The 27533-nt window shown below is 41.2% G+C and overlaps 1 protein-coding gene, 1 long non-coding RNA gene and 2 pseudogenes across 2 annotated transcripts; 3 read left to right on the top strand and 1 right to left on the bottom strand.

The window, feature by feature from the left end:
* Window positions 1–506: 506 nt before the first annotated feature.
* On the top strand, window positions 507–1385 carry LOC146273490 (uncharacterized; annotated as a pseudogene).
* Window positions 1386–6432: 5047 nt separating this feature from the next.
* LOC146273489 (uncharacterized) lies at window positions 6433–8712 on the top strand. The gene is made up of 4 exons (XR_014766655.1): window positions 6433–7363; window positions 7588–8089; window positions 8254–8283; window positions 8380–8712. It is a non-coding gene; the product is annotated as an uncharacterized LOC146273489 (long non-coding RNA).
* A 9661-nt stretch (window positions 8713–18373) lies between these two features.
* On the bottom strand, window positions 18374–19159 carry LOC146273488 (uncharacterized). Its single transcript, XM_084706100.1, has one exon. The coding sequence runs from the start codon at window positions 19157–19159 to the stop codon at window positions 18374–18376; it is 786 nt and encodes a 261-aa protein (XP_084562226.1).
* A 1869-nt stretch (window positions 19160–21028) lies between these two features.
* LOC146273487 (uncharacterized) lies at window positions 21029–23132 on the top strand (annotated as a pseudogene).
* Window positions 23133–27533: the final 4401 nt, after the last annotated feature.

Raw genomic sequence — 27533 nt, 5'->3', positions numbered from 1 at the left:
TCGTGCCACTGTATTGGACCATGTTCTAGTACATGGAATGACAATGAGAGAAGCAGGGCTGAGAGTTCAGCCAAACCTGAGTCGTTTCACTGTTGCGTCGATTGTCCGGACTTTCAGGGATGAAAACAGGTACCATACTATGAAGTTGTACTTTTACTGTATGTACTACCAATATCTACCATGAACCTATATGCATTACAGTAAAAGAAGTAGAAAATACAAGAAATTGACATGAAGTTGAGTATTTACAGTATATTGTCAATGTGTGACAATGTCAAACACTGTTGTTTGTTTGCAGAATTGAAAGACAACCAGTTGGTGGTGGTAGACCAAGTATGTTTAGTGATGCCCAAGTCAATGCCATCGTGAACATGGTTTTGGAAAACAACCTCATACGCCTCAGAGAAATCCAGGCAAGAATAATGGAAGACAATGACACATTCCAAAATATAGAGAGTGTCAGCGTTTCAACAATTGATCGCATCCTTCAGCGCAACCATATGCGCATGAAACAAGTGTACAGAGTTCCATTTGAAAGGAACTCTGAGAGAGTAAAAGAGCTGCGTTTTCAATATGCCCAGGTATGTGTTTACATGTATTCCATAAATTGTATGTAAATATCAACTATTGGACTGTGTAGACTACATGTTGTAATAGTTTCCATGGCTTACTGTAACAATACCGGATTAGCTGTATTGTACGTAATGTCATCAACTCTCTTACAGACAATACTCTAGCTTGATGCCAGTGACACCTTGCATGAGTTGATATTTGTGGATGAGGCAGGATTCAACCTCACAAAGCGCAGAAGAAGAGGGCGAAACATTATTGGGCAACGTGCTCTGGTGGATGGGCCTGGCCAGCGTGGAGGTAATGTTACACTCTGTGCAGCCATCAGCAACCATGGAGTCCTTCACCGCCATGCTACTCTTGGCCCATATAACACACAACGTCTTCTGGCTTTTCTGGATGGCCTACGGGACGCTCTTTTTCAAAATGCCCACAGAGAAGTGCAGCCTTGTTATGTTGTTGTTTGGGACAACGTACGTTTCCACCATGCTGTTCTTGTCCGAAACTGGTTCATGAATGATCCAAGATTCACAAATGTGTTCCTCCCACCATACTCACCTTTCCTCAATCCGATAGAGGAGTTCTTCTCAGCATGGTGTTGGAAGGTCTATGACAGAAATCCCTATGTTCAAATCGACCTTCTCCAAGCCATGGAAGAAGCTTGCGGGGACATTGCTGTGGAGTCTTGTCAGGGATGGGTCAGACATTCAAGGGCATTTTTTCCTCGCTGTTTAGCTAGAGAAAACATTGCCTGTGACGTGGATGAGAATCTCTGGCCTGACCTTGCTCTGAGACAGGATGCTGACCCAGAATGACCAGTAACCTACTGTAGCCTACTCAAGCCCTAACTTACCCAAGTAAAAAATGCTTTGTTTATTTCCTTGTTTTCCTAGCCTTTGTTCTGCAAATTCCAATTTACAGTAAAGTAATACATTTGTGTTGACTAACAGTAGCCTACTACTACTTACTGTATTGTATACTGTGACCACTACAGTACTGAAACAAGAGCTCAAAATGCACTTGCTAATAAACATCCTGTAAGAAGGACAATTGCAATGTTTGTGATTTTTATGATTTGCATCATGTCAAACTCATGAGGTGGAACATACCGTAACTAAAATTCAGGGACACGTTATAGTCAATGGTTCATGAAAACCTTTTTATAATAGTGTTTTCAATTCCTCCCAGCAGTGTGTAAAGGGTATTCAGAAGGTTGATTTTATTAGAGGGCTTTGTGTGTATTTTGAATGCAAAGTTAGGTTTATACGACAGATAATATAGTTTTGACTACAGTGTTTGATTTTGGGTCAAAAGTCAAGGGTTTGGCCAAAACCCTGTGTGTAAGTATGAAGATGTGTGTTTAGAGTTTAGAGAAAAAACAGTACACATTCAAGAAATGTGTCTTAGCAATTGAGAAAAACTGTAATGTTTCTGCCACATGAACTGCAAAAGGCAGGGAAGTTCTCCAAGGTGGACCTACAGAATGGACAATACATCTTGGCCTGTCATACAACGAATGCAATGTAATTAGCTTACAAGTTATTGTATAACTACAGCCCAGTAATGCTTTGGAAGTTAATTTTAGATGGGATATTGGAAAAACATTCTGCTCTTCAAATCTAAATAGCTTTTTTACGATGTGTTCAATTAACCAGATATTTATGTTATTGTGATAAGAAAACATATGACGTTGCACAATCCTTACAGTAGGCCTACTTATGTTCTAATCAAGATGATAAATTCAGAGTCAAGGAGAATAGACATATAAACATGTGTATAGGAGAGGAAAATCTAGAAGATAAATAACTTGGTGCATGACGCATATAAAGTGTATAGAAAATACAATGAACTATTCTTAAGGTGCCATTAAACTAGCTAGCTAGTAATAATTTTTTTGGTTGTTGTGAAAACATGCCCTCTATGGAAATGAATAAAAACATTGAAAACAAAAGACTGCAGTTTTTTTAAAAATAAAGTAGACTTGTGTGTTGCTGCTGATCTGAAAGTGTATTCATATGATACAAGTGGGTATCATTTTGTCGTCAGAGTGACATTTTGACAAAGGATTGTTAGGTTTTGTTAACAGAGTTTCAATTTGACATACATGCAAATAGTTTATTTCCCAGTGTGGTGTCTTATTTGCTTGTGTGTAGAGTTTTGACACAATGAGACAAATTTTGCAAAACATGTGTGAGCAATAGGCAAAAACTGTAATACATTTATTTGAGGGGTATTTTGTATCAAAATACATTTTGATGCATTTTTGCCCATCCCTGTCCACGGGCAATACTGTACTACTGTACTCATTGAGTGCTGTATTGATATGCAGTAGGCCTACTGCAATTTTGTAGTGAGAGTAGATTTCTTACCTGTTCTCATTTCGGAAAGTCCAGATGATGGATGCCACAGTGTACCTGCTCAAATTTGGCTGTACTCTTTGCCCAGCCTCCCTCATTGTTAGACCATGGTTGACCACATGGTCAACCAAAGTGGCTCGGATCTCATCAGAGATTACAGTCCTTGGCCTTCCTCATCCTCCCCGTCCGCCTCCTCTTACTCTCACTCCTCTGCCTCTGTTTCCAATGTTGGCATCCATTGCTCAAAAACAGAAGAGGTCACCTGTTGCTCTTTTATGCTGAAGCTCTGATTGCTAATTGTAAAACTGCGTGACAAGTGTTTGCCCATGTGATGAGTCAGTGTGCGTATTTGCATGGCAGTGTGTTCCTTGTGAAAACAAAAGATTTTCTTTGTGAAAATTGTGCCAGATGCAGAGAATTGTGTGTAGTGTATTGAAAAAAGTGTGTTTTAGACCTGCAATTTGAGTGTAAAGCAGGAATTGTGCTTGTAGTTTAGCAGAAATGGTTCATAGGGTTGGTGCATGAGTTACATGTTGTGGTCATTGTGTCTCAAGTACCAGATTTGTGTGTAAACAATTGAGAAAAACTGTAATCCAAAATTGTATTTTGTTTTCAAATGACACACACAAACCATCATATGAAGAGACATTTATAAGAACCATTTGAACACTGATGTGCTCAATGTAAAACACTATGATGAATGGAAAACACTTCATTCATCCTAATGATTTAGGCCTTTTTTTGTTCAGTGTTACACTTACTAGAGACAGTACATACTTAAGTGTGTTTTCGTTTTTATACTCAGAACACAGAAATACATGGTAACAAATATATTTTACATATTTTTTTTTAACTTTGCCTGGGGGTTGGTGCATGAGTCACATGTTGTGGTCATTGTGTCTCAAGTACCAGATTTGTGTGTAAACAATTGAGAAAAACTGTAATCCAAAATTGTATTTTGTTTTCAACTGACACACACAAACCATCATATGAAGAGACATTTATAAGAACCATTTGAACACTGATGTGCTCAATGTAAAACACTATGATGAATGGAAAACACTTCATTCATCCTAATGATTTAGGCCTTTTTTTGTTCAGTGTTACACTTACTAGAGACAGTACATACTTAAGTGTGTTTTCGTTTTTATACTCAGAACACAGAAATACACGGTAACAAATATATTTTACATTTTTTTTTTTTACATTGCCTGGGGGTTGGTGCATGAGTCACATGTTGTGGTCATTGTGTCTCAAGTACCAGTATTTGTGTGTAAACAATTGAGAAAAACTGTAATATATATCACTTTGACACACTTGCAAGAAATTATCCGCTGGTTAGATGTAGCATGATCTTATTATTTACGTATACAAAAAACTCACCAGGGACAACGACAACATCGGCAACCCTGCACTATGGATTATTATTTTGATATCATCTTAAATTAAGTGTCTGAACAGGACTGGGTGTGCAGGCACACTGATTAGGTTATCATCCGTCTTGGACCTGAAACCTAGACTCTAGGTTATAAATGTTGCCAACGACCAACGGTTGCTACGTTACAAGAAACAAGGAACCAATCCGATTGGCCAATGCTCTTCACTGTTCCACTGTCCTTCCACAAGTACTTTCCAGCTCTGAAAAGAGTTCCAGCAACTACATTTCTGCAAATTTTTCCCTTTTCTCAAATTATTTAGCATCTTTAGGTGACTTCGTTTTATAAGGATTGAAAAATAATTCAAAATATGAACGTAATTCATCTCCCATCTCCTTCTTTAAACCTTCAACTTTTTATGCTAGGACTTAAACTTTTTTTCAGCCATTTAATCAATTCTGCCTTTTTCCAGCAAGTTCAAGTCGTTCCAGTGTTGTCCTTTTACCTTCAAATTCGTTCAACCGAGACTTCAGGAACTGGTTTTCAGCTAAATTTTCACATTTTCCTGCAACTCATCTTTCTGAATTTTCTCACAAGTACATATTTGTTGTAGGATTTATTATGAAATTAGATTACAAGTTAACGATTTGTTGGTTAAATTATCATTACCTGTGGTTTCAAACCAGTGTACCTCACTGCAACTAGTGATGTGTCGTTTGTGAATGATTCGTTCATTTTGAACAAATCCTTATAAGGACTCAGGAGTATAGAGTCCTCTCAAAGAGTGATTTGTTTATTTTCTTGTGGCCGCGCATCGGACTGTTGTATAGGCTCGTCCAAGTAAACAGAAATGATTTGTTCATTTCCCGACTCAGTCTTTCTACGGGTCTTTGGATAATTTTTCACGTGACCTGCATAGGGTCTGTACTGGTGGCTAGAGGAAACAAACCATTTGTTGATTTCACAACTCATCTTTCTTACGAGTCTTTGGATCAATTTTCACGTAACTTGCATTGTATTTTTTACTAGAGGAAAGTTTCCTCATTCCGTTTCGCGTGGCCGCTGTTTTAGTAAGACGTGAATGATATTCGCTAAAGTCATCATACTGACTGGTTTTGTTATTTTCATCACATTTACACTTACAGTTTAGTGCAGTTAGTAATTGTTTGCCGTGATAATTAAATGCTTGTGTGATAATAAATGACCAAATCATACAAACTGTCATGATCCATTATTTTAATGCACCCCCCCCCCCCCGCTGAAATGAACGAATGACTCGGAAAAAAAAATGTTCATTTTACTGAACGAGATTCAAAGAACCGAATCAGTAAAATGATCTGAACTTTCCATCACTAACTGCAACGCTGTAGCCTACGCGAGACATTGTAGCTAACAAAAACATCTCCACAGCTGTTTAGGAAGTCAAATGGCGACAGAACATGTTCAGCACTCCCCTTACTTTAATCAAAAGTCTTTCAATAGGTGAAACTATCTGACTACCAGTGTTGGATAACGTTATTAGTTACATTCCTTGTAAAGTAACTAGTTGCGTTACTTGCTGTAGAGAGCAAGGCGTTAAGTTACCTTTGCGTTAATTTAAGAAAAGTATTTTATTTCTAAGACGATTCACCTTGGTCACTCTTATGCCCCGAAGGTACATTTAATGGGTTGACCTCAGTAATAGCACATATTGTACTGAATATTCAGTGTCCCTCGCATATAACATGATAAATCCTCATTATACAGCAAGACGGATCAGGGTAATAATCCACTATAATGAAAAGCAATATTTGTTCTTCTTTGTAAATTCTTCAATCAAGAAACTCTTTAATCAATAAATAATGTTGTAAAATGTCAGGCTGAAGTCTGTAGCTAGCTCTACAAGGGCTAGGTTTGAATCTAGGAGCAAAACGAAGCTAAGCTATAGCTATGCTTGGTATATGGTAGCAAAATGGTGTTCAATTATGTACTGAACCAGACTATTTTTCCTATTGTAATATAATCCTAAACCGAAACCACTGAACAATTCAGCAACACATCACACAAGCTTGAGTTCCATACATTATTTAATGTGACATTACATAGGCCTGTACATGCAAGTCTTAAATAACTATTTAGCTGGTCAGCTCCATGACGCCAGGTAAATTGGGCTTGTGAGACTGCACACCAAAAGAACGAAGGGGAATCCACCTGTCTAGCAGATTAAGACGTTTTCGTAGGTACCTTGCAAAAAGTAGCCTCAACTTTCCTAGACTTTTAGCTACATGCTGAGTGCTCTCAACCAAAAGACTAAATTAAGTAACGTGTTAATTGTTTGAACAAGGAACTAGTACTGGATTCATTCAATTAAATAAGTAATGCGTTAAGTTACTCGTTACCTAACAAAAGTAGTCGGACTACTGTTATGCGTTACATTATAACGCATAACACCCAACACTGTTGACTACTAACCTGAACTTCATTGCCACAGCCTAAACTTTGTCAATCTGTTCATGAAAATAATGTATTTCAGCCTAAACCGTACAACGGAACGTTAGATTGAATTAAATCAACGCAATTGCTACCAAGACAAACACAGCAGTAGTCTAGTACTGTACTGGTAGAATTTACCGGGACAGCTTCTCCAAACATGGCAATATCGCATTTTGCATTGTTATTGACAATGATCGCTACCAGTGAGCTTTTTATGAATAAATATGAATAAATATAACCCTAACCCTAATAAATAAATGTCAATCTTATTTACGTTTTTGGGGGCATATTTTCAGTTAGTAGATAGTTATTTTTACAAAACAGAAGCTATGTAGCTTTAATTAGCTTCCGTTACCTAGCAACCTAACATAATACTCGTACCAATGCTACTACTTGCTAGTATTACTTGTTAGCCTACTAATTGTACATTTTGAAGCCATACTATAACGTTTATCATATTGCATAATGTGCGATGCTACTCCTTTAATATCAATATACTAATACTATGTACGTAAACTACATTCCACTTTCATTTCTGTACAGATAATCCGACCACCATCACAAGCACAGTGTCCCTTGGAAATTATGGTAAAGTAATGAATGACCGTTTATAACAGTGACAATAATGTTTGAACCATGGCAACCCTAAAGGCTGTTTTGAAGCAAAAGCATGACTTAAAACGTTTGCATCACCAGATTCCATTAGCCTGGCTCTGCCCTCCTATGTACTTCCGCTCAATTTGGATGTTGCTTCTGTACAAGGTCTGGGAGTTTGACTTTGAAGTCCGTTTTCAGAAACACATTTTTTGTAGGTCCAATCAGCAAACAGAGGGAGTGGCTGACAACGATGACGTTAACGTCGTGCACTAGTTTGAGTAGTTCAATAATGGCGGCGGAGAAAGATGCGAGCGAAGCTATTCTGCGGTTGTGGCAACGTTGCCGAATATCCGTAAGTTAAAGCCGGAGCAAAAACAATCCTTCCATGATGTTGTGGCCCTCCTACCCACAGGGTTCGGGAAAAGTTTGATTTTCCAGCTACGGCAGCTAGCTCCGTTACAGCAGTGGTGAAGGAGTTGGCAATTGGTTATGGCAGATCAAAGTGGCTCTGGGCAGATCCAATAGTTTTAAACTTCAACAGAGGACCCGCCTTCAAGGAAGTTAACGCTTGTCAATGGAGCGATCCCAGACCCTCTGTACAAATGAAATGTACGAGGGTCTGGTTAGGACCAGGCTAAGATGCCATACCCCTAGGTGTCAACTCTGGTCTGGTTGAGGAGAAACCATAGGGGGCCCAGGAAAACAGCTGGCAGCCAGGCAAGTGCAAATATAAGACACTCAAAAAAATACTCAAACCATTGCCAACTCATTGTAAGGCATACCTAATTGTAAAGTACACTTAAGTTGTTCTGATCGTGGGGGAAACATATTTGTCAAAACAACAAATGTTATCATACTAATGCTTTGTATACCCCATTCAGCTGTACCATCTTGGGCAAAGACCATTCAAGGTAACATTTGTTATGTACATCAATGTTACAGCTAATCTAGAAGAACCACAGTGTATGCCAATCATGCAAACTCTTGTAAACTTGTAAACATTACAGGTTATGGTCCGGAAGATGGAGACATTGGAGGAGAACCAGCAAGAGGCTCTCCTATTCAGGCAACTACAGGGCAGACACACTGAAGAGGTACCAGTGATGGACCTACAGGTGGCCCAAGCACAGGCTGAACTCCAAGACCTTGAGGAGCGCCTTAAGGTGCTGGATTTGCAAAGAGATTGGTAAGATGCCATGAACTATGGCTTACACACAGCATTCAGCGTTCACATTGGTGCATTAAGGCGCCACTGAGTGTCACCCATCTTTTTAGTGGCTATAAAGGGTGCAATTTTACAGAACACATTTGAAACATTTGAATTTACGAGGCTAACTGTTTATCCCTAACAGTATGCCAGGCTCTGATAAAACTCTCAAATAAAACTTAAAACCAAATTACAATAAAAATCCAAATAAAGATAAATTTAGTGTTTTCTCTTGCTCATTTTCAACCAAATTACATCTAATACCTTTATCAAAACTCTTAAAAAACGTATTTTTACTAGCCTGGCTGCCAGCCCAACTTCGCTTTGCCCAACAAAAAATGTGGTCGGGAAGTTGGGTCTGGAGGGTCTCGTATTGGGAACAACTACATAAAACCAGGATCTGGGTGGACCAATGAAATTGCCAGGGCGGGCTTTATACGATAATGGACAGATGATCAACAGTAACGTAATCAACAACGTCGCGAAAGAGCCCTTGGGTTGAATTCATTTTCAACAAACAACATATTACGTTGCTCTGATTGGTTGTAGGTCTATCCAATTGAGGGAAGAGGCATTTATTTTACGAGTTCGGTTGAAACACGCCCCATAGTCACAGCCCAACGGAGAGTTTTCAGACTCATATTCTGACTAGAATTATGAGTATGACAACGTCAAGCTATATTTTTACTATTTTTACTTAAAAAGTTTTTCCATATACCTTCAAAGTATATTCATAATATCCTCATCAAAACATCAGTGTTTAAACCAATCATCTCTTCACATCCTCAAAACGTTCTTGTTTCATTTCATAACCTTCCATGATCCTCTCTATACCAATCTTGTAATGTAACATTCCAATTGCTTCCTCATATTTTTCACATACATTTCCTCAAACTATTCTTTGACCAACACAGCTGGTTAGCATTTACCTTCTATTCAATTAATTTTGCTCTAGTATAACTCTTCCAATTGTATTAGAACCAATTTATAAATCAGGGGTTCAGATTTCCCGCTTATAAATACAAGTTCTGGTCGGAAAGGCTTCAAAAAACCTCCCCGTTTGACTAGGAATTATAACAAATGTTGATCACGCACTTGTTAACCACCAAACTTGAAATTAATCTAAACGAACACATTTCTCAGCCTTAATACTCACATAATTATGCAGAACTATACCCTCTGGGATCACCTTAGTAAGATCTCAACTAACAGGACTCTTTTAGCCCCCACCTTTCTCCATCTCTCCTCGGGATGTCTTTAACTTCTTGGTCAAAGAAAAAACCACCACACTCCTCTCTATTTTTATTCAACACAATCTGACTCCACACAAATATTACACGTTCAGGGACTCTAACCCTGGGAGAGGACTCTAACCTCCCCTGACAAAGACAGTGTTTAGGGACTCTAACCCTTGGAGAGGACTCTAACCTCCCCTTCTTTATAAACACAAATCACGTATGATTTCCCACCACTGTTAGTTTGACGAGGTACGATGAAACATAGTAATTGTCTAAATTTGGTTCTCAGTTCCGAATAGCAGTACTTTGAATTAACAGGTGTCTGCTTACCTGTTTTTATGTTGACGCGCGCCTGACGATTATGTCTGCCTCCTCGTACCGGTGTATGGGTCTCTCTCCCGATCTGTCGGTCGCCCCAGAACCCACTGGACTCCCTCTTTTCAGCGTTGGGGTCACCAATTGAAGGATTTAAAATCTTTGTGTCTAATCTAATATGTAATGATGGTATTCAATGACACAAATCTGTGTTCTAGAAAGAGTGGTCTGGAGTCGCAGAGGTCCAATAATATCATCTTTAATGCAGCAGTTGGAAATCAACAAGTACAGAGCTCTGGGGCTGTCTACGTTTCCCTACCCGCAACAGAGTTTGGGCTGGTTCATGAAGTCCAACTGACTATCTGTCCCTGCCCCAGCATAGGGAGAGATAACGACACAAAATACAGCCTGTTTCCCACACCCTGTGTGAGATGTTTAAGCCTGAGCACACTTCTAAGTTCATGAGACATAAATTTAATAAGCACAATACATAACTTTAATACATGTATCTTTTATAAAGTCGTACGAGCATTGTTCCCGTTGCTATATTCACTAGTGCACAGTGCCCGTGATGCATTCAGTGATGACAGTTCATGAATTGTACTGTAATGTATTATAAATTCTTTACCCCTCAAAATCTCTTGCCACCCATGAATATTTTTCTAGATCCGCCCCTGCCATGATAGAAAGAGAGAAGGAGGCCTATTCAATCACACGTTTAAATGCTGACAATTTACCGTATAGTGGGCAGAGAATGTCGCTGATTACCCGATGAACTGCAGGTTTCGTAAATAAGGCGTTAACTGAATTACAGCGTGCGCGCTTTTGCAAATGTACATACATGGGGCCCTCAGTCTCCAACACTCACAAACATATATGCAAGGACACACACATCTGGGATGAATGAGCACAGGCTGTTCCACATGTGTTAGTGCTTAAAGCTCTGAAACTCCCTGTTCATGTGTCAATGAGGCCACTGAAACCTACCTCTGCCAGTCCAGAGACCTGGGGGGTGTTGCATCAACGTCGCTAACGCAAGTCACGCTTACACGAATAAGTCTCACTTGGGTAAACGTCAACTTAGACTTAAGCTTGAAGTTGTTCCACTAACGTTCCGTTCCACTAACAGGCAACGCTAATTCAAGCTAGACCTCACTAAGCTTAGACTGTGCAGCCCAGATCAGGCGATCGTCGAAAAGAGGAGTTATGTCGCAAAAAGCAAAGCGTTAACCAGCAGAGGGGTTATTTTCAGCAGCGTAAATTGTTTTTTTGGAGTTGTCCCCAAAAAGGGTAGCCTGACGTTGTCATACTCATAATTCTAGTCTGAATATGAGTCTGAAAACTCCGTTGGGCTGTGACTATGGGGCGTGTTTCAACCGAACTCGTAAAACAAATGCCTCTTCGCTCAATTGGATAGACCTACAACCAATCAGAGCAACGTAATATGTTGTTTGTTGAAAACGAATTCAACCCAAGGGCTCTTTCGTGACGTTGTTGATTACGTTACTGTTAATCATCTGTCCATTATCGTATAAAGCCCGCCCTGGCAATTTCACTGGTCCGCCCAGATCCTGGTTTTATGTAGTTGTTCCCAATACGAGACCCTCCAGACCCAACTTCCCGACCACATTTTTTGTGGGCGGGGAGAAGTTGGGCTGGCAGCCAGGCTAAAAAAAGGGCAGTGTTGCTGCAATTAACACGGCAAGGGAGACTTGTCAAACCATTACGACCGTGAAAATCCGTAAATTGTAGGCCTACCAAATCTACTTAACATAACTATATGCAGTTAGGCCTACTAATAATTAGCGTAATTTGATGAGCTGTCTGAAACCGTTCTGACAGTAGCCTATGGCTAATATTCTGAAAGGCAACAGGAGATTGAGAATAAGGGCCCCAAAAAAGAATGTGGCAGCAATTGAAAATTGTGGGATGAAATTCAAAACACTGAAGAAGGCCATGGTTAATTGCACTTGATGTGGGCTAATAATCTTTTTGTCTTCACATCTTGAACACAATTAATAAATTACTTCAAAATAACTTTGCCACACACATTTATCAACTGATTGGCTAAATGCTGAGCTTTAAGATAAAATGGAAAGACAACCATGACTAAAATGGGGATTCACTGAAGTAAATATTATTGCACAGATACAGCACAAACTTTCAGATCAGATGGTGACACAAACTGTAGCACACTTTGCTGGGCAGAACAGTCATTTAAAATTGCTCAGCAGGCCTAAGAATATGTAATTATCATATTACGCGTGCATATTTAATTTAAATCCAATTATTACTATTCTGGCTGACAGTGTATGCATAGCTGCCCCATATTTCCCCACAGATTTCCAATTAACATAGTCTGCCTTCACAGATCCAGAGGGGGCTTGGACAGTGGCAGACTGTGGCCGTTTGAAGGGCAGGGGCAGAAAGATTTAAAGGGCTGCTACCTGGGCTCTCACCTGTGTAGCAATGGGAATGGGACGACACCCCAAGTGCCAAACTTTGGGAAAGCATGCCCTAGTGGGCACATTGTAGGGGTGACATCGTCTTCTTTGTAAAGGGCACCATTTGGGACACTGTCATGTAGGGGCAGCATAAAGGGCACTTCATAGCAGCACCCTTTTCCATTTGAAGTAAGGGCAAGGGAGAAGTCAAATATAGACCATTGTAAGGGCACCTTATAGGGTACTGCATCTCATTTTCTCTACTATACTCATCCCCAGAGGCAAGTAGGGTGAAGTTCCTTGCCCAAGGACACAACATCATTTGGCACGACCGGGAATCGAACTGGCAACCTTCAGATTACTAGCCCGGTTCCCTAACCGCTCAGCCCCCTGACTCCCTTTTTGTCACTCTATAGATCATTTTAGAAAGCCTATGTCACCCCCTGAGTCTTCCAGTGAGCCTGGATACACCCACGGTCACAGTATATTGCACCTATAATATTGGGGAAACCTGAAGGAGAGGATGAAGTAATACAGAGGCTTGTCAACATATAGTCTACTTTAAACAATGAAAATGCATTACAATACAATTGAATAAAAAGTCCCCTTAATTCTTTCAAGATGACCTGGAAAACTGATGATAATATTCAGGAGCAAGGTATACCCTTCATATTTCCTGGCATAGTTGCCTTTGCTAAACCTTTTTAAGTCACCAACCCTGTTCAAGAATGTCCCATATGCAAAGACACACAGAGATGCAGACAGACCGAAGAGTGGTCAAGGCTTGGCTACTGTGAGTTTGCTTCCTTGTTTGTGATTCCAGCAGACTACATAGTCTAGGCCTACCTACAGTACATAGACTGCAGTCTACTACCCTCATTTCTACTATTATAGTCTACTACTCTCCTTCCTACTATTTTCTACGAAGGATGGTAGGCTGCTCTTATGTGTTCATTGCCATCCTTAAGAGTTGCTAAAGTGTTTTTCTATGTATTTATTTTTTAAGAATGCCAAAATCTATCAAGATAAACTATGCGGGGCCTACTGAACTTATACCTCATCCACAGATACTGGTCAGGGAAGTATTACTTCTGTCTGATTATGCCTAATGGTGCGTTCACACTGCAGACTTTTTTACCGCTCTGCACTGCCGGCCTTCCCACAGTGCACCATGCTTGGGGGCTTGTCAGACAGATTAATTCAGAGCTGTAGTTCTCTTAAATCACTGTTGTAGTTTGTATAATGTCATGGCAAATGTGCAGACAAAATACAACTTTTACACACATTAAGCAAAAATCTGATACGCATTCTGGATAAGACATGATCTTATCTACAGCACACAATAGGTTATCTTTTTCCACACTTTTTTTAGGCCGAGTGAAAGATTAAATGCCACCCGCACTCTATGTACAGTAACGGGTCTTGTTCCGGCTGGCAAAATTATATTAAGCCTGAGCTTAATATAATTTTTAAATATTATTTATTATATTACTTGAAATCTCGGCAAATCAATCGCTAGATTATGACTTGCCACTACACATTCACTGTATGGATAGCGAGTGGCTGCCAGCCAGCAGTTCAGCGTTGAATGTCACTCGTGTGCCGGGTGAGCTAGCTAGACTATGCAGCTAGCACAGAAGAAAGTTACGTAATGTGAAAAACTCAATTAAAGTACAAAATACAACTCACCAAGGACGCCGACAACTTCAGCAACCCTGCGCCAGCCATAATTTTTTTTATTTACATCTCTGTAATTGAACATAGACGTATCATACAATACTGGGTATGAAGACACACATACAATGAGTTGATCTTCCATCTTGAAATTGTCAAACCTAGAAATGTTTACCTATGACCAACAGTTGCTACGTTACAAGAAACAAGAAACTAACCCGATTGGCCATCGCTGGCGTTTTCACGCTCCTCATTTACATAGAGTTGAGAAAATCCACCTTTCGCCGCCCCGCTCGCCTTCCCACAATGCCCTACGCGAGCGGCGACGCCCCGCTCGCATTCCCACAATGCCCTATGCAGGCGTCAACGCCTGGTTTCATTGAAAATGAATGGGAAGCCGACGCCCCGCTCTGCCCGCCCCGCTGCAGTGTGAACGCACCGAAAGTGCCATCATCCTGTGGCATTTAGGTATCAACATGATTGCACTGGATGACTTTGTGAGGAATAAACATTCTACTGCAGTAAAGTAAGGATCTTTCACGAAGACCCTTGGGGCTGGTGGGATAAACGCTCTTTAATCTGAGCACCTTCATCCACATGGTTGTCAAAGAACAGATACGCCATTATTGATTGTAACGCTCTGCTTAGTTTCTAAGGCCTCATTTTATGTCAACTAGGCCTAACCAATGGCTTTTGAAAACAGTTTATTTTTGTGACATTATTTCTTAAATTGCTTATTTAAATGAATAAATTCTTTGGAGATGAAGTAAACATGTAAATTCATGTCTGCACTTCAAAAAGTCTGCACTTATGTTTCCGAACAAAGTGCTTTGCACGCAGGCATTTACTTGACGGAACTGTCTTTTGACATTCTGTTTCTGCCTGTTTTAAATTATTTGCAACACATCTTAGTTTAGCTTGAATTTTACCCTGACACGGAGCAGGCTAGTTTCAAAGTGTAAGTTACCTTGGTTACGTAGCTAGAACCAGAATAAGCCACCTTAATGGAACCAATCTCTCGCCAAAGTAAGCGAGACTTTACAAAATAAGTCTCGCTTTTCCTTAATCAATGTTAATGGAACACCCCCCTGTACTTTCCCATACTTACTCAGACTCCCAGCAAGTAAACTTTAGAAAACATGTTGGCGCCATGACAACACACCCACCGGGACACATGGAAAATGTAGTCATAATTTTCCAGCATTCTGACCAACGATGCCACACATTCCGCATATGCTAGTTTGGAAGAATTTTAGGAACCTACAGCAGCCTAGCGCCCTAGTAGAGGTGTCACGATACCAACAATTCAGTAGTCTGTGCCAATACCAGTAAAATAACACGATTCTCAATGCCAATTTTTTTTGATACCACGGTAAAAAAATAAAATTATACAATTTTCTAAGATTCCATGTACTTGAACTTGAAACATGAACTTCTTTATTAAAATATTGGAAAAATAGCAAAATGTCATAAGACAAACAAAACATGTGCAATAGAGCATAGCACAACATAATAAACTTCAATTAAGCCATTCAGCTAACAAGATGGTAGGACAGGCTATTGTTAAAACTACAGCATAGCTAACCTAAACTATGTACATAACATAATACAATGGCTTATGTTATGTACATATGTTATTTACATATGGATTATATATGGTTAACACACGTGGCCACCATCTCAAACATCATGTAACATGTATTTCAGTATTAAACTGAACATTAACATGTATTTCAGACAGATAAAAAAAAACAGAATAAGTGCATTCTTTGGATGTATTCAGAATTTTGCCGCGACACAACAAACATTGATTTCTTTTGTATGATGCCAGATGTTAGCATCGGTGCTGTGCCTCTTCTGGAACTGAATCAGAACTCAGCTTGAATTCTTTAAACAAATCCGGATAACAATCTTTCAGGTGGTTAGCTAAATTGGAAGTATTACCTCCCTTGGTCTGAAGACCACAGTAGAATTTTTTGCATAATGGCTCCTGCGGATTAATTATAACGCCACGGTCATCTGCCTCAAACGCAAAGTATTTCCAAACACAACTTTTTCTGCCATTCTTGTCAACAAGTCGAGGTGGGAGATCGCTGCAGCTGCAGTTGCTATCTTGGTTTTCTGAATGTAAACGTTGACTTGACGTTGAGTGATGTTCCACCTTGTATGTGGATCAATAATTAATCAATAGTTTTTTATTAGTGATTCATCGTTTTGTTCAACATTTTCTTCAGGTATCCTCAGTTACAGTGCAGTTTCAGATAAAATGCAAAGCAATGGTTTTCTGTTTGTGGAGACTAGGATCCTCTGGGTTTGAAATAAGTCTGTCATAGTCAAGGAGAAGTAGCCTGGCTCTGCCCTCCTACGTACTTCCGCTCAATTTGGATTTTGCTTCTGTACTAGGTCTGGGAGTTTGTCTTTGAAGTCAGTTTTCAGAAACACATTTTTTGTAGGTCCAATCAGCGAACAGCGAGTGGCTGAGAACGATGACGTTAATGTCGTGGACTAGTTTGAGTAGTTCAGTAATGGCGGTGGAGAAAGATGCGAGCGAAGCTATTCTGCGGTTGTGGCACTGCTGCCGAATATCCATAAGTTAAAGCCGGAGCAAGAACATTCCTTGCTGAGTTTTGTTGGTGGCCATGATGTTGAGGCCCTCCTCCCCACGGGGTTTAGGAAAAGTTAGATTTTCCAGCTACTGTGTGCTAGCTCCGTTACAGTAGTGGTAAAGGAGTTGGCTCAGGCGAACGCTTGCAATTGGTTATGGCAGATCAGAGTGGCTCTGGACAGATCCAATAGTTTTAAACTTCAATAGAGGACCCGCCTTCAAGGAAGTTAACGCTTGTCAAAGATCCCAGACCCTCTGTACAAATGAAATGTACGAGGGTCTGGTTAGGACCAGGCTAAAGGAGAAGTACCAGCAAATACAAAAGCCAAGATTACATAACAGAGATGTTGAAAAACAAAACAAACCAAGATGCCAGTGGATTACATATTATACAATCTGTCTTTCATTTAAGAATCTTAGGGGACCTTTTGTCGGACAGATATTTCTTTTTTTTGTCCTTTACTGTGGCAACTCTCCTCACCAGCAAAACATATCTTGCCCTCACAAAGTTAAATTTGTTTGACCTGATTCCAATGAATCCTGTCACGAAGCCCAACTAGTCACACTGAAGCTGTCAAAGAGAGGAAGATGGTTCACATCTTGCTCAAAGTTACATAAAGTGTGATTATTATGTATACATTGTTAAAACGGAGTACAGTTGAAGCAGGCCTCTATTATTTTGGAAATAGAAGGGTTTAAAAGAAAGCTCCTGGCTGAAGTTGTCTTTGAAGCTGCAGGTATGTGATATGAAACTAGAAGAGGGAATAAATATATATAAATGATGGTTCCAGCTGCCACTAGTTTGGTAAAGACAGACTAGACCGATCAGTATACCCAGGCTATAGAGTGGAAAGATATTAACACAACTCTACAAAGGCAGTGCATTAGCATTCTTTGGTCTCCACTTTTATGTGATCTAGGCTGTCAGGTTAGAAGTGCTAGATTAGCTTTTCTCTTTCACTAACCTATGATAATGCCCAGTGAATGTACCTGGGACCTTGGAAAGGAAACATAACATTGTATCATTATGCTTCAGTCCTGGATTGAACTAGGAGTCGAACAAAGTTTGTCATTTAAAAGCATGATGGATGACACACTGAGAAGTTCAATGATGATAGAGAAGGAAAACCCTTGTGGCAGCTTTAGAACCTCATAAGACTTCTGTGGTAAACTGCTGCTTGGGGTTGACAAGACTATGGCGATAAGCAGACGAGGGAGCAAGAAGATCTACAGTAGCAAGTTTGAAATTCAACGTATTGTGTGTTGTAAAAGGCAGTAAAATATTATGCAATGATTTAGAAAATGCATGGCAAAAAAGGACACTTTTAACATGGCCTCATCGTCACAATAATTTACCTTAGACCCCTAAGTTCTTAACTTAGTTTCAACAAGTTAGGTGCCATGCCCTGGGTGTTGTCTCGAGGCAGCTAGAAAGCTAGGACCCCTGCACAACTTTTTTTGTTCGACCTCACTCCAGCAGCGCTTATTTCATTAGGTGTTACATAATCTTTTTGCTCTTTAATCCAGATAGTTCTTGTGCTTTAGTGCCTGGATGGTACTGTGAATAACAATTTTTGCTGAACATGTTTGCTGAACATAAAACTGGCGTTTTATCGCCACCATCTCCTCCTGGAGGGCAGTCTGTCTCTCCAGGTGGCCCTCTATCCCCCGCACCACCACCAGTTTCTCCTTTTCTATTTGTATCAGCGTCTCGCTGCAGGTGCAGGTCATTATGGGGGGCCGCCTTCTTAGGCTTCCCCGCATGCGGACACCGGGCCCTGCTGGTTGACGCGCGGGGACAGTTCGAGGGTGGTCCTTTCCTGGGGACGTGTATGTGAGTACTCCGCTCCCCGATGGCTCCTCCTCCTCCTCGTCCTCACTGTTCCCCGAGAGGCCCTCGTCCCCAAGCATATCAATGCCTCCTCCAATGCCCTCAGAGGCCGTCTTTCCAATGATGGAAATAACTTTTTCTTCTTCAGGGGTGAGGGCTGTGGCACCGGGTGCGCCACCACCCGTGCCCGTGGTCTCTCGCCTCACCGTATAACTTTTTTTCTTGGTTTGGCTCTGAAATTCCTGGCATTTCTTTCTGACCGCACCCCAGTCCCGGAGACCACAGGGGCTAGAGGGGGACATCCTTTGGGCTATGCCCTGCCAAATGCGTTTTTTTAGAACTAGGGTTTTTTTACCCTTTGTTCTACCAAATAGGTAATCCCGGTGCTGGCTTACCTCATCTATTAGGACGGCCATCTCCTTCGGGGTAAAGGAGGGTGCCCTCTTACCTCGTTTCGTCCCAGTTTTTTCCATTCTCACATATGTGTGATACTACTTCAATACACCTGTTAGCTGTGATAACACACACGCGCGCATAGCCTAATTGCACCTGTGTGTGGGGACCACAGGGTGTTGTGTGTGATTCATGCGCTGATAAAGTGGTGGGTGATTGATTTTCCTGGCATCGATTGATTTAGTTTAACACCATGGCAGTGGACAGCTCCCACTAAGAGCTTCTTAAGAGGCTTCTTTGGCGGGATCTTAAGAAGGCACTTTGTTCCCACTGTACTGCAGTCAATGCCCCACTAACATGAGAGTTTATCTCCCTTAGTTTGGCTTTGACACTGTGAATGAAGCAATAAAGACCTGGGGCCGGTCACACAAAACACCATAAGTTTTTTCCTTAATTATGACACTCCTCTGAGACCAGAGAAGGTGGCACAGAATCCCTCAAATGGTCTCCTTATGCTGGGGACACACCACAGGATAATCGGGCCGATTTCAGCCCTTCCGACAAACCGAGGTAACATATGTCCTAATTAACTTGATGGTTACGCAGATTTTATCAGATGTTCCCTTGGTGTGAGGTGTGTTAAGAGTGACCACACACTGTAGGAGCAAAACGGCTAAATCTAGGATTTTTTGTCCTCATGTTTGTGGTCTCTCACAGTTTGAAAATATTATAAGAAAAAAAAATCGTATAGTGTGTCCCCAGCATTAGTTAAGGTGAAACATTAAGGCATTTACAACATTGAACGTGATTTCACTGCAGTAAAATGTTACAGTTTCCACGGAGACCGCGTTGTTCTGTTGTATCGCTAGTGCATCACCTTCGTAGCTAGAGATCTAGCTAGTTTATAAACCTACGAAAAAAGGCAAGAAGAGCCAAACCAAATTGGTCAGAGTAGGAAAATATTGTGCTTCTACAGGAATAATAAAAAAATAAAGCACATACTAAAACGTAAATTTGATCCACAAATAACTGCAAACAAAAAAACAAATGTAGGACAAAATTGCATCAAAAATAAACTCAAGAAGTTTGGTGAAGCGGTCAATTCAAGAAAAAAAAATGTAGCTATATAATAACAGTTATGTCCCAAAAATTGAAACAATTTCAGGAGGGAGTCAAATAAAACTGGTGATATCAACTTTGGTTGTAGGTCTTGTTGCTATACAGTAATGTTTAAAGGCCCCGTCACACCATTTCACATCCAAGTTTGCTTTCGTGACGAAAGCAAATGATGAATAACTACCAAGTAATGCAAGGGTAATGATAGCCAAACGCGTGCAACGTTAGTCAAACGTTCTTCAGCGTTGTCCAGCGTTAAAAATTAAACGTTGAAGAACTTTGGTCTCCATGACAACTTTTGTGCATGTACAAAACTTTTTTTTGGGACCAGCATTCACACAACGCTCTCATACCTGTCAACACTCCCGTTTTCCCCGTGAGTCTCCCGTATTTCACACCCATCTCCCCCCCCCCCCACCCTCCTGTTTTCTTATTTCTCCCGTGAAACTCCCGTAATTTGTATGGCCAATCCTCGTTATATAAATATTCACATCAATATATTATTTCAATGTTGTCCAGTTGTCAGATCTTTTATGAAACGCATCCTACTCACATAATAGCTACATGTCATAACATTTTAAACCCATTTGTGACCGCAACCAGAGCCCGTCTATATTAGACATTCTCTGCCGCAACCTACAACAGTTGCGCTGTTGATATCTCCGCAGGTAGGCGGGAGAATTTATACACGGTTGAATTTTGATACAGATTCACTTGTAGAAATGGCAAAAGTCTCAGGTGGTCCTACGGCAAAAAAAAAACAACGAAATATAGCTGCAAATCAACAGTACACAGTAGCGGACTGGCCATCGGGAGCACTGGGAGAATTCCCGATGGACCGACGCACTTCTGGGCCGAAGGGCCGCTTGCCTTTTTACTACAAATTTTGGCAGAAGATTGAGCGACACGGTTGGCCAGCAACACGGTTGGCCGGCCCCCCTTTCCACCAGGACGGTTGGTCTATTACAAATGAACGTCTATGCAGCCCACAACAGTGACACTGGCAGATTGAAAGCTAGCTACTAATGGAGACAATATAAAGATGGAAAACCAGGCCAAGAAAGAGCGCTATGCGCGCTCGCATTAAGCGTTGAAGGCCCTTACTAGCATCACATCAGGCACAGAAGTTGCATGCCGGAGGAATTAAATGTCTTATCAGCAAGCCGCATCGACAATTCCCACGCCTGCTGCAAAGTGTGTCACGCAAATTTTAGTATCGCTCACGGTGGGAAAAATTATGTTCGGCAGCACATGAAATCACAACGGCACAGACGTGCTGCGGAGGCCCACAAGGGCACACAGGCAAAACCCGACAGTTTATCACCAGTTCCACATCCACTAAGCCAGTTCAACATTGCTATTAGTCCTCGTTAGTCCGCCTGTCTGATTATCCTAGTCAGTCTATTCATCAAATTCTCTCAGTAACTTGGTTTCTCTGTCTGTTTTCTTTAGACTCGGTTCATACCTCTGCCAGCTCCAGTCCTGTCTCGTCAGTCCAGCATTCACCATCACCTCCCATGGCTTCTCCTACCACTGCTACGCTGACGACACGCAGCTGTACCTGTCGTTCCCCCCGAACGATCCGGGGATCTCAGCTAGGATTGAGGCCTGCCTCACAGACATCTCCGCCTGGATGACCGAGCACCACCTCCAGCTGAACTTCGCCAAAACAGAACTTCTCATCATCCTGGCCATACCCTCCATCTCCCACGACCTCTCAATCACCCTGGGATCTGCGACAGTGACACCCTCATCCTCTGCCAGGAACCTTGGGGTGACCATGGATGATGAGTTCTCCCTCACGGCCCACATTGCTGCGGTCTCCCGGTCGTGTAGATTCACCCTCTACAACATCCGGAAGATCAGGAGATACCTGTCTGAGCACTCCTCCCAACTGCTTGTCCAAGCACTTGTCCTCTCCAAGTTGGATTACTGCAACTCGCTGCTCGCCGGTCTCCCAGCATGCGCAACCCGCCCTCTTCAGAGGATTCAGAACGCAGTTGCACGCCTGGTCTACAACCTACTCAGACGCTCCCACGTTACTCCGCTCCTCATCTCCCTCCACTGGCTTCCCATCACGGCCCGCATCAGATTCAAGATCCTGGTACTGACCTTCCGAGCAGTGAACGGGACTGCACCGACTACATCAAGTCTCTCCTGCAGCCTTACACCCCCACCCGCCACCTACGGTCTTCTTCAGACAACCGCCTGGTGGTCCCACCGCTCAAGACCGCCCGGTCCCAACACAAGCCCTTCTCCTGCCTGGCCCCCCAGTGGTGGAATCAACTCCCCACCTCCATCAGAGACAGACTGTCTCTCCACCTTCAAGAAAAGGCTCAAGATGCACTTGTTCCTTGAGTACAACGGTACTTAGGAATGGTTTGCTGGACCCGATGCTGGTTTCCTCAAGGATCACAATGACTCTTGCTTAGAGACTTGTTGCTCTTGTTGGTTAGTGGCTACTGATTTAAACTGTTGTATTCGCTGCAAAATATTCTATTTTAGTTAATCTTATTTTTATTTTTTACTGCTGCTGCTTTTTCTACAGGCACACTTGCACTTAGAGATTCATGTTGTTTAAATTGTAACTCGCTTAACTACATGCTCTTATGGTTCATCCCTTTGGCACTTATTTTTTGGTTGTTCACAATGTGTGCTTCATGTTTTGGCTACCCGCAATGCTTTGGGGCTATCTTGTTGTTATTATCAGTGACCTATGCACTTTTTAAAGCTCTCTCTTGGAAGCTCTCTTGGAAGCTTTGGATAAAAGCGTCTGCTAAATTAATACATGTAAATGTAAACCGTGACCGTCTCTTAAGTGCAAGAAAATGCAGACTCAGGTGGCAGTCGCGTGCAGTACCACAGAGTAGGGGGCATACCCCCTCCACCTTGTGACTTCCACTATCATTGCCCATAGGCTTATCGATTGGAAGTGAATAAAGCTACTTTTTTAAATGTTTCGGGTGGTGATTTTTAAAATCTAGGGCTAAATGAAAGTCTTAAATGTACTATTATTTATTTATTTTCCTCAGAGGGGCACTTTGACCCGAGGAGGGCAAACGGGCAGTTGCCCGGGCAACCTTAGCCATAGCCTGTGTACGACCCTGCTCGTTTGTTCATCTTCAAACTGTTAACTTGTGGAACAATATTGTACTTTATTGCCAGGGGTGGGCACCTGACAGTAACTAAGGTCCATTTACTTATTTGTGTTATCATATTTACAAAACCTGAAACTGACATGGAAACATTGCCAACACATACTATACACTGCTAAACTTCCTCATACAGTACATTCTTCAAATGGATGCTGTCTTAATATGTACCCAGCATATCTCGGACAATGAGTGAGCTGCCACACACTCATTTATATAATATTATGTAAGATTATCACAGTCATGCAACCTCAATTTGATCTCATACCGCGAGAACAAGGATTCCAATCCATTCCAAACACATAAAAGTGCCACATACCACTTTCCCAGTCAGTTTCATCCCTTTTTCTAGAACTCTCCCGGCATTTCTGCAAATAACAGCAAGTACTAGTGTAAGGAAGTAGTAAGTAAGTAAATTGTATTTATAAAGCACACTCACAACACAGCAAGGCTGACCGAGGTGCCGAACAAAAGCACAAAAACAGAATCCAAATACATGAAGAAAAAAAACACTATAAAATACACAGTAAAACAAAACAGTGAACAACAGAAAAACAAGCAAGTCAAGTGGTGGGAAACGCCAAGAACATAAAGGTGGGTTCTTAAGCCTGGATTTAAAAACAGACAGGAGCCTGCATAATAAATAGAGGAAGCAGATTCCACAGCTTAGGACCAGCAACTGCAAAGGCCCTATCACCTGTGCGTACACAGCTTGATCGGGGAGTGTATAAAAGAAGCTTGTCCGCAGACCTCAGTGACCTAATGGGTGCGTGCTATTTTAAAAGGTTGGAGATATATGAAGGGGCCTGTCCATTAAGAGCTTTGAAAACAAACAATAACATTTTAAAACGTATTCTAAACTGGACAGGAAGCCAGTGCAAAGAGGCCAAGACTGGGGTAATATGGTCAAACTTTCTAGTGGAGGATACAATTCTGGCAGCAGCATTCTGCACCATCTGAAGACGGGCAATTGAGGACTGGGGGAGACCATCATAGAGGGAATTACAATAATCTAAATATGAGGTGATAAAAGCATGGATGACAGTTTCAAGGTCTTTAAAAGACAATGCAGATTTAACCTTGGAAATCAGTCGTAACTGATAGAAACTATTTTTTAGCACAGAGTTCATCTGCTTGACTAACCCAAGGTCAGAGTCAATAATGAACCCAAGGTTCCTAACATGCGAGCTGACACTAGGAAAAAAAATTACCAATCATGTTACCAAGACTAGCTCTCAAGCCAGCAGGACCAAAAATTATAACTTTTATATTTTCCTCGTTTAGTTGGAGAAAATTACTTGAAAGCCATTTCTTTATATCAGAAATGCAGTCTGAGAGGTTGAACAGTATCATTGGGTTTCAAAGGCAGATAAAGTTGTGTGTCATCAGCATAAAAATGAAACGAGATGTGTTTCCTAATGATATCTCCTAGAGCAGGGGTGTCAAACTCCGGTCCTCGAGGGCCGCTGTCCTGCATGTTTTAGATGTTTCCCTGCTCCAACACACCTGATTCAATTAAATGGGTTGTTATAACGACCATTCACTCAAATCAGGTGAGCTGGATTAGGGAAACATCTAAAACATGCAGGACAGCGGCCCTCGAGGACCGGAGTTTGACACATATGTCCTAGAGCAGGGGGTAGGCAACCCTGGTCCTAGAGAGCCGCTGTCCTGCATGTTTTAGATGTTTCCCTGCACCAGCAGACCCGATTCAAATGAATGGTCATTACCCGGCTTCCACAGAGCTTGATAACGACCCATTCATTTGAATCAGGTGTGCTGGAGCAGGGAAACATCTAAAACATGCAGGACAGCGGCTCTCTAGGACCAGGGTTGCCTACCCCTGTCCTAGAGGAAGCATATACAGATTAAAAAGAACTGGCTCCAGAATTGACCCCTGCGGAACCCCAGAGGAAACAGGAGCTATGGAAGAAGAAAAGCTATCTATAGTGACTGAAAAGGTCCTGTCAGTGAGATAGGACCTGAACCACTGTAGTGCAGTCCTCTTAACCCCAGCCCAGTTTTCCAACCTCACAATGAGGATGTCATGATCCACCGTATCAAAGGCAGCGGTGAGATCCAATAAAATCCAAACGGCATTATTCCCAGAATCGACAATAGACAGTAAATTACACTTGACACTTTCAATAATGCTGATTCAGTGCTATGGTAAGCTGAGAACCCTGATTGTAGAGGTTAAAACATGTCTGATGACTTTAAAAAAGGAAGTAGTTGAGATAACACAACTTTCTCCAATAATTTAGACAGAAAAGGCAGTCTAGACACAGGACGGTAATTGTTCAGACTGGCTCGATCCAAGTTGGGTTTTTTAAGTAGAGGTTGAACAGCAGCATGTTTAAAACAAGCAGAGACAACAGCATGATCCAGAGACAAATTTATAATTGACTGGATACTAAGTCCAAGTGATGTAAAAGATGATTTCAAAACTATTGCTGGGACAATATCATGAGGACAGGAGGACGGCCTCATACCACTAACCATGTCACTAAGAGCAGGAAGGGAAACATGTTGGAAACTGGAAAGAACAGTAGAAACAGCAACCAAAGGCCGAACATTAACCACAGGGGATTTATCAAGAGAAAAGCGAATGGTTTTAATTTTGTCCAGGAAAAAACACAGACATTTGTCACAGATTTCACCAGAAGGAGCTACTTTATAATGACAGCTTGGATTAATTGCAGAATTAAAGGTAGCAAATAAAATCTTAGGTCTATTAGTGTGTGTATTAATTAAATCCGAGAGGTATCTTATTCTAGCCATCTTAGATGCACTCGGAAAGCTCCTCAAACAGTCATTAAAAATCTCATAGGAGACAGTAAGTCGGTCCTTCTTCCATCTCCTCTCAGCTATACGACAGGCCCGCCTCAAAAATCGGGAATTATCATCAAGCCAAGGGTAGGATTTTGTTGTTTTAGCTCGTTTCAACTTCAGAGGAGCAATAGAGTCCAAAATGGTTAAGCAGGATGAGGAGAATAATGAGAGCAACTCTTCCATGTTAGAACAGTATTGATCAGTAGATAAGATCAATGATTCAACCGCGTTTTCCTGATAACTGTCAGAAAACTTGTCTACAGTTGTAAAATTAATAAAATGAGAATACTGACCAGTGAATAGAGTGTTATTTTCACTCTATATGTTGCCTTTAGGAAACATAATTAGAAGCTCTGGGGTAAATTTTCACTGTTATGCAGATGATACTCAGCTATACATGTCCATAAAGCCTGGAGAATTTCCACATGCTATGGAAAAATGTGTTTCCGGGTTGAGAACTTGGATGACAGCAAATTTCCTTCTTCTTAATTCGGATAAAACCGAGGTTCAAATTTTCGGCCCTAAAAAATACAGAAATAATGTATCCAATCTGACCTTAAACTTAGATGGTGTCAAAGTATCTCAAAGCCAGACCTTTCGTTTGAGTACCATATTAAACAAATCACCAGAACTGCATTTTTCCATCTACGTAATATTGCCAAAATACGAAAATTCCTCTCAAAGGATGATGCTGAAAAACTAATACATGCTTTTATTACGTCCCGATTGGACTACTGCAATGTGTTGTTCTCTGGCCTCCCAATTACCTACTTGAAAAATTTACAGCGGGTACAAAATGCTGCTGCTAGACTATTGACAAAAACAAGAAAGTTTGATCATATAACATCTACTCTTATCTCTTTACACTGGCTCCCTATCCAAGCCAGAGCTGATTTCAAAGTTTTACTACTAACTTACAAATCTCTACATGGATTGGCACCACTGTACCTCTCCGGTCTCCTTGCACCCTATTGCCCCGCAAGGACTCTAAGATCTCAAGATGCCGGCTATCTGGTAATACCCAAAAAAAAAAACTGCTGGAGGTAGGGCGTTCTCATATAGAGCACCTCTTCTCTGGAACAAATTACCTGTCTCAATTAGGGAGGCTGATACTGTTTCGACATTTAAAACTAGATTAAAAACGTTCCTGTTTAGTCAATCCTATGATTGTTAAATGTGTGTACTTTCTATGTAAACCTGGGGTGTGCGTTTGCCTATGTGTGTATCACATGTAACTTTTAAATTGTAATTTTAGCTTATGTTCACACTGCCCATTTAAATGTTACAAATAAAGTAAACCTGTTATTGTATATTGTTACTGTAATAGTTCCGTTGCTGTATATTTTAATTGTTA

The sequence above is a fragment of the Hypomesus nipponensis genome, chromosome 9 (assembly GCF_054491055.1).
Source record: "Hypomesus nipponensis isolate SF chromosome 9, ASM5449105v1, whole genome shotgun sequence".
NCBI lineage: Eukaryota > Metazoa > Chordata > Actinopteri > Osmeriformes > Osmeridae > Hypomesus > Hypomesus nipponensis.
Note: the sequence above shows the minus strand (reverse complement) of the source record. Positions and strands in the feature narration are given on the sequence as shown.

Excerpts from the sequence above, each read along its gene's own strand:
- LOC146273488 (XM_084706100.1), bottom strand. The coding sequence starts at position 19,159 with ATGGAAAAAACTGGGACGAAACGAGGTAAGAGGGCACCCTCCTTTACC.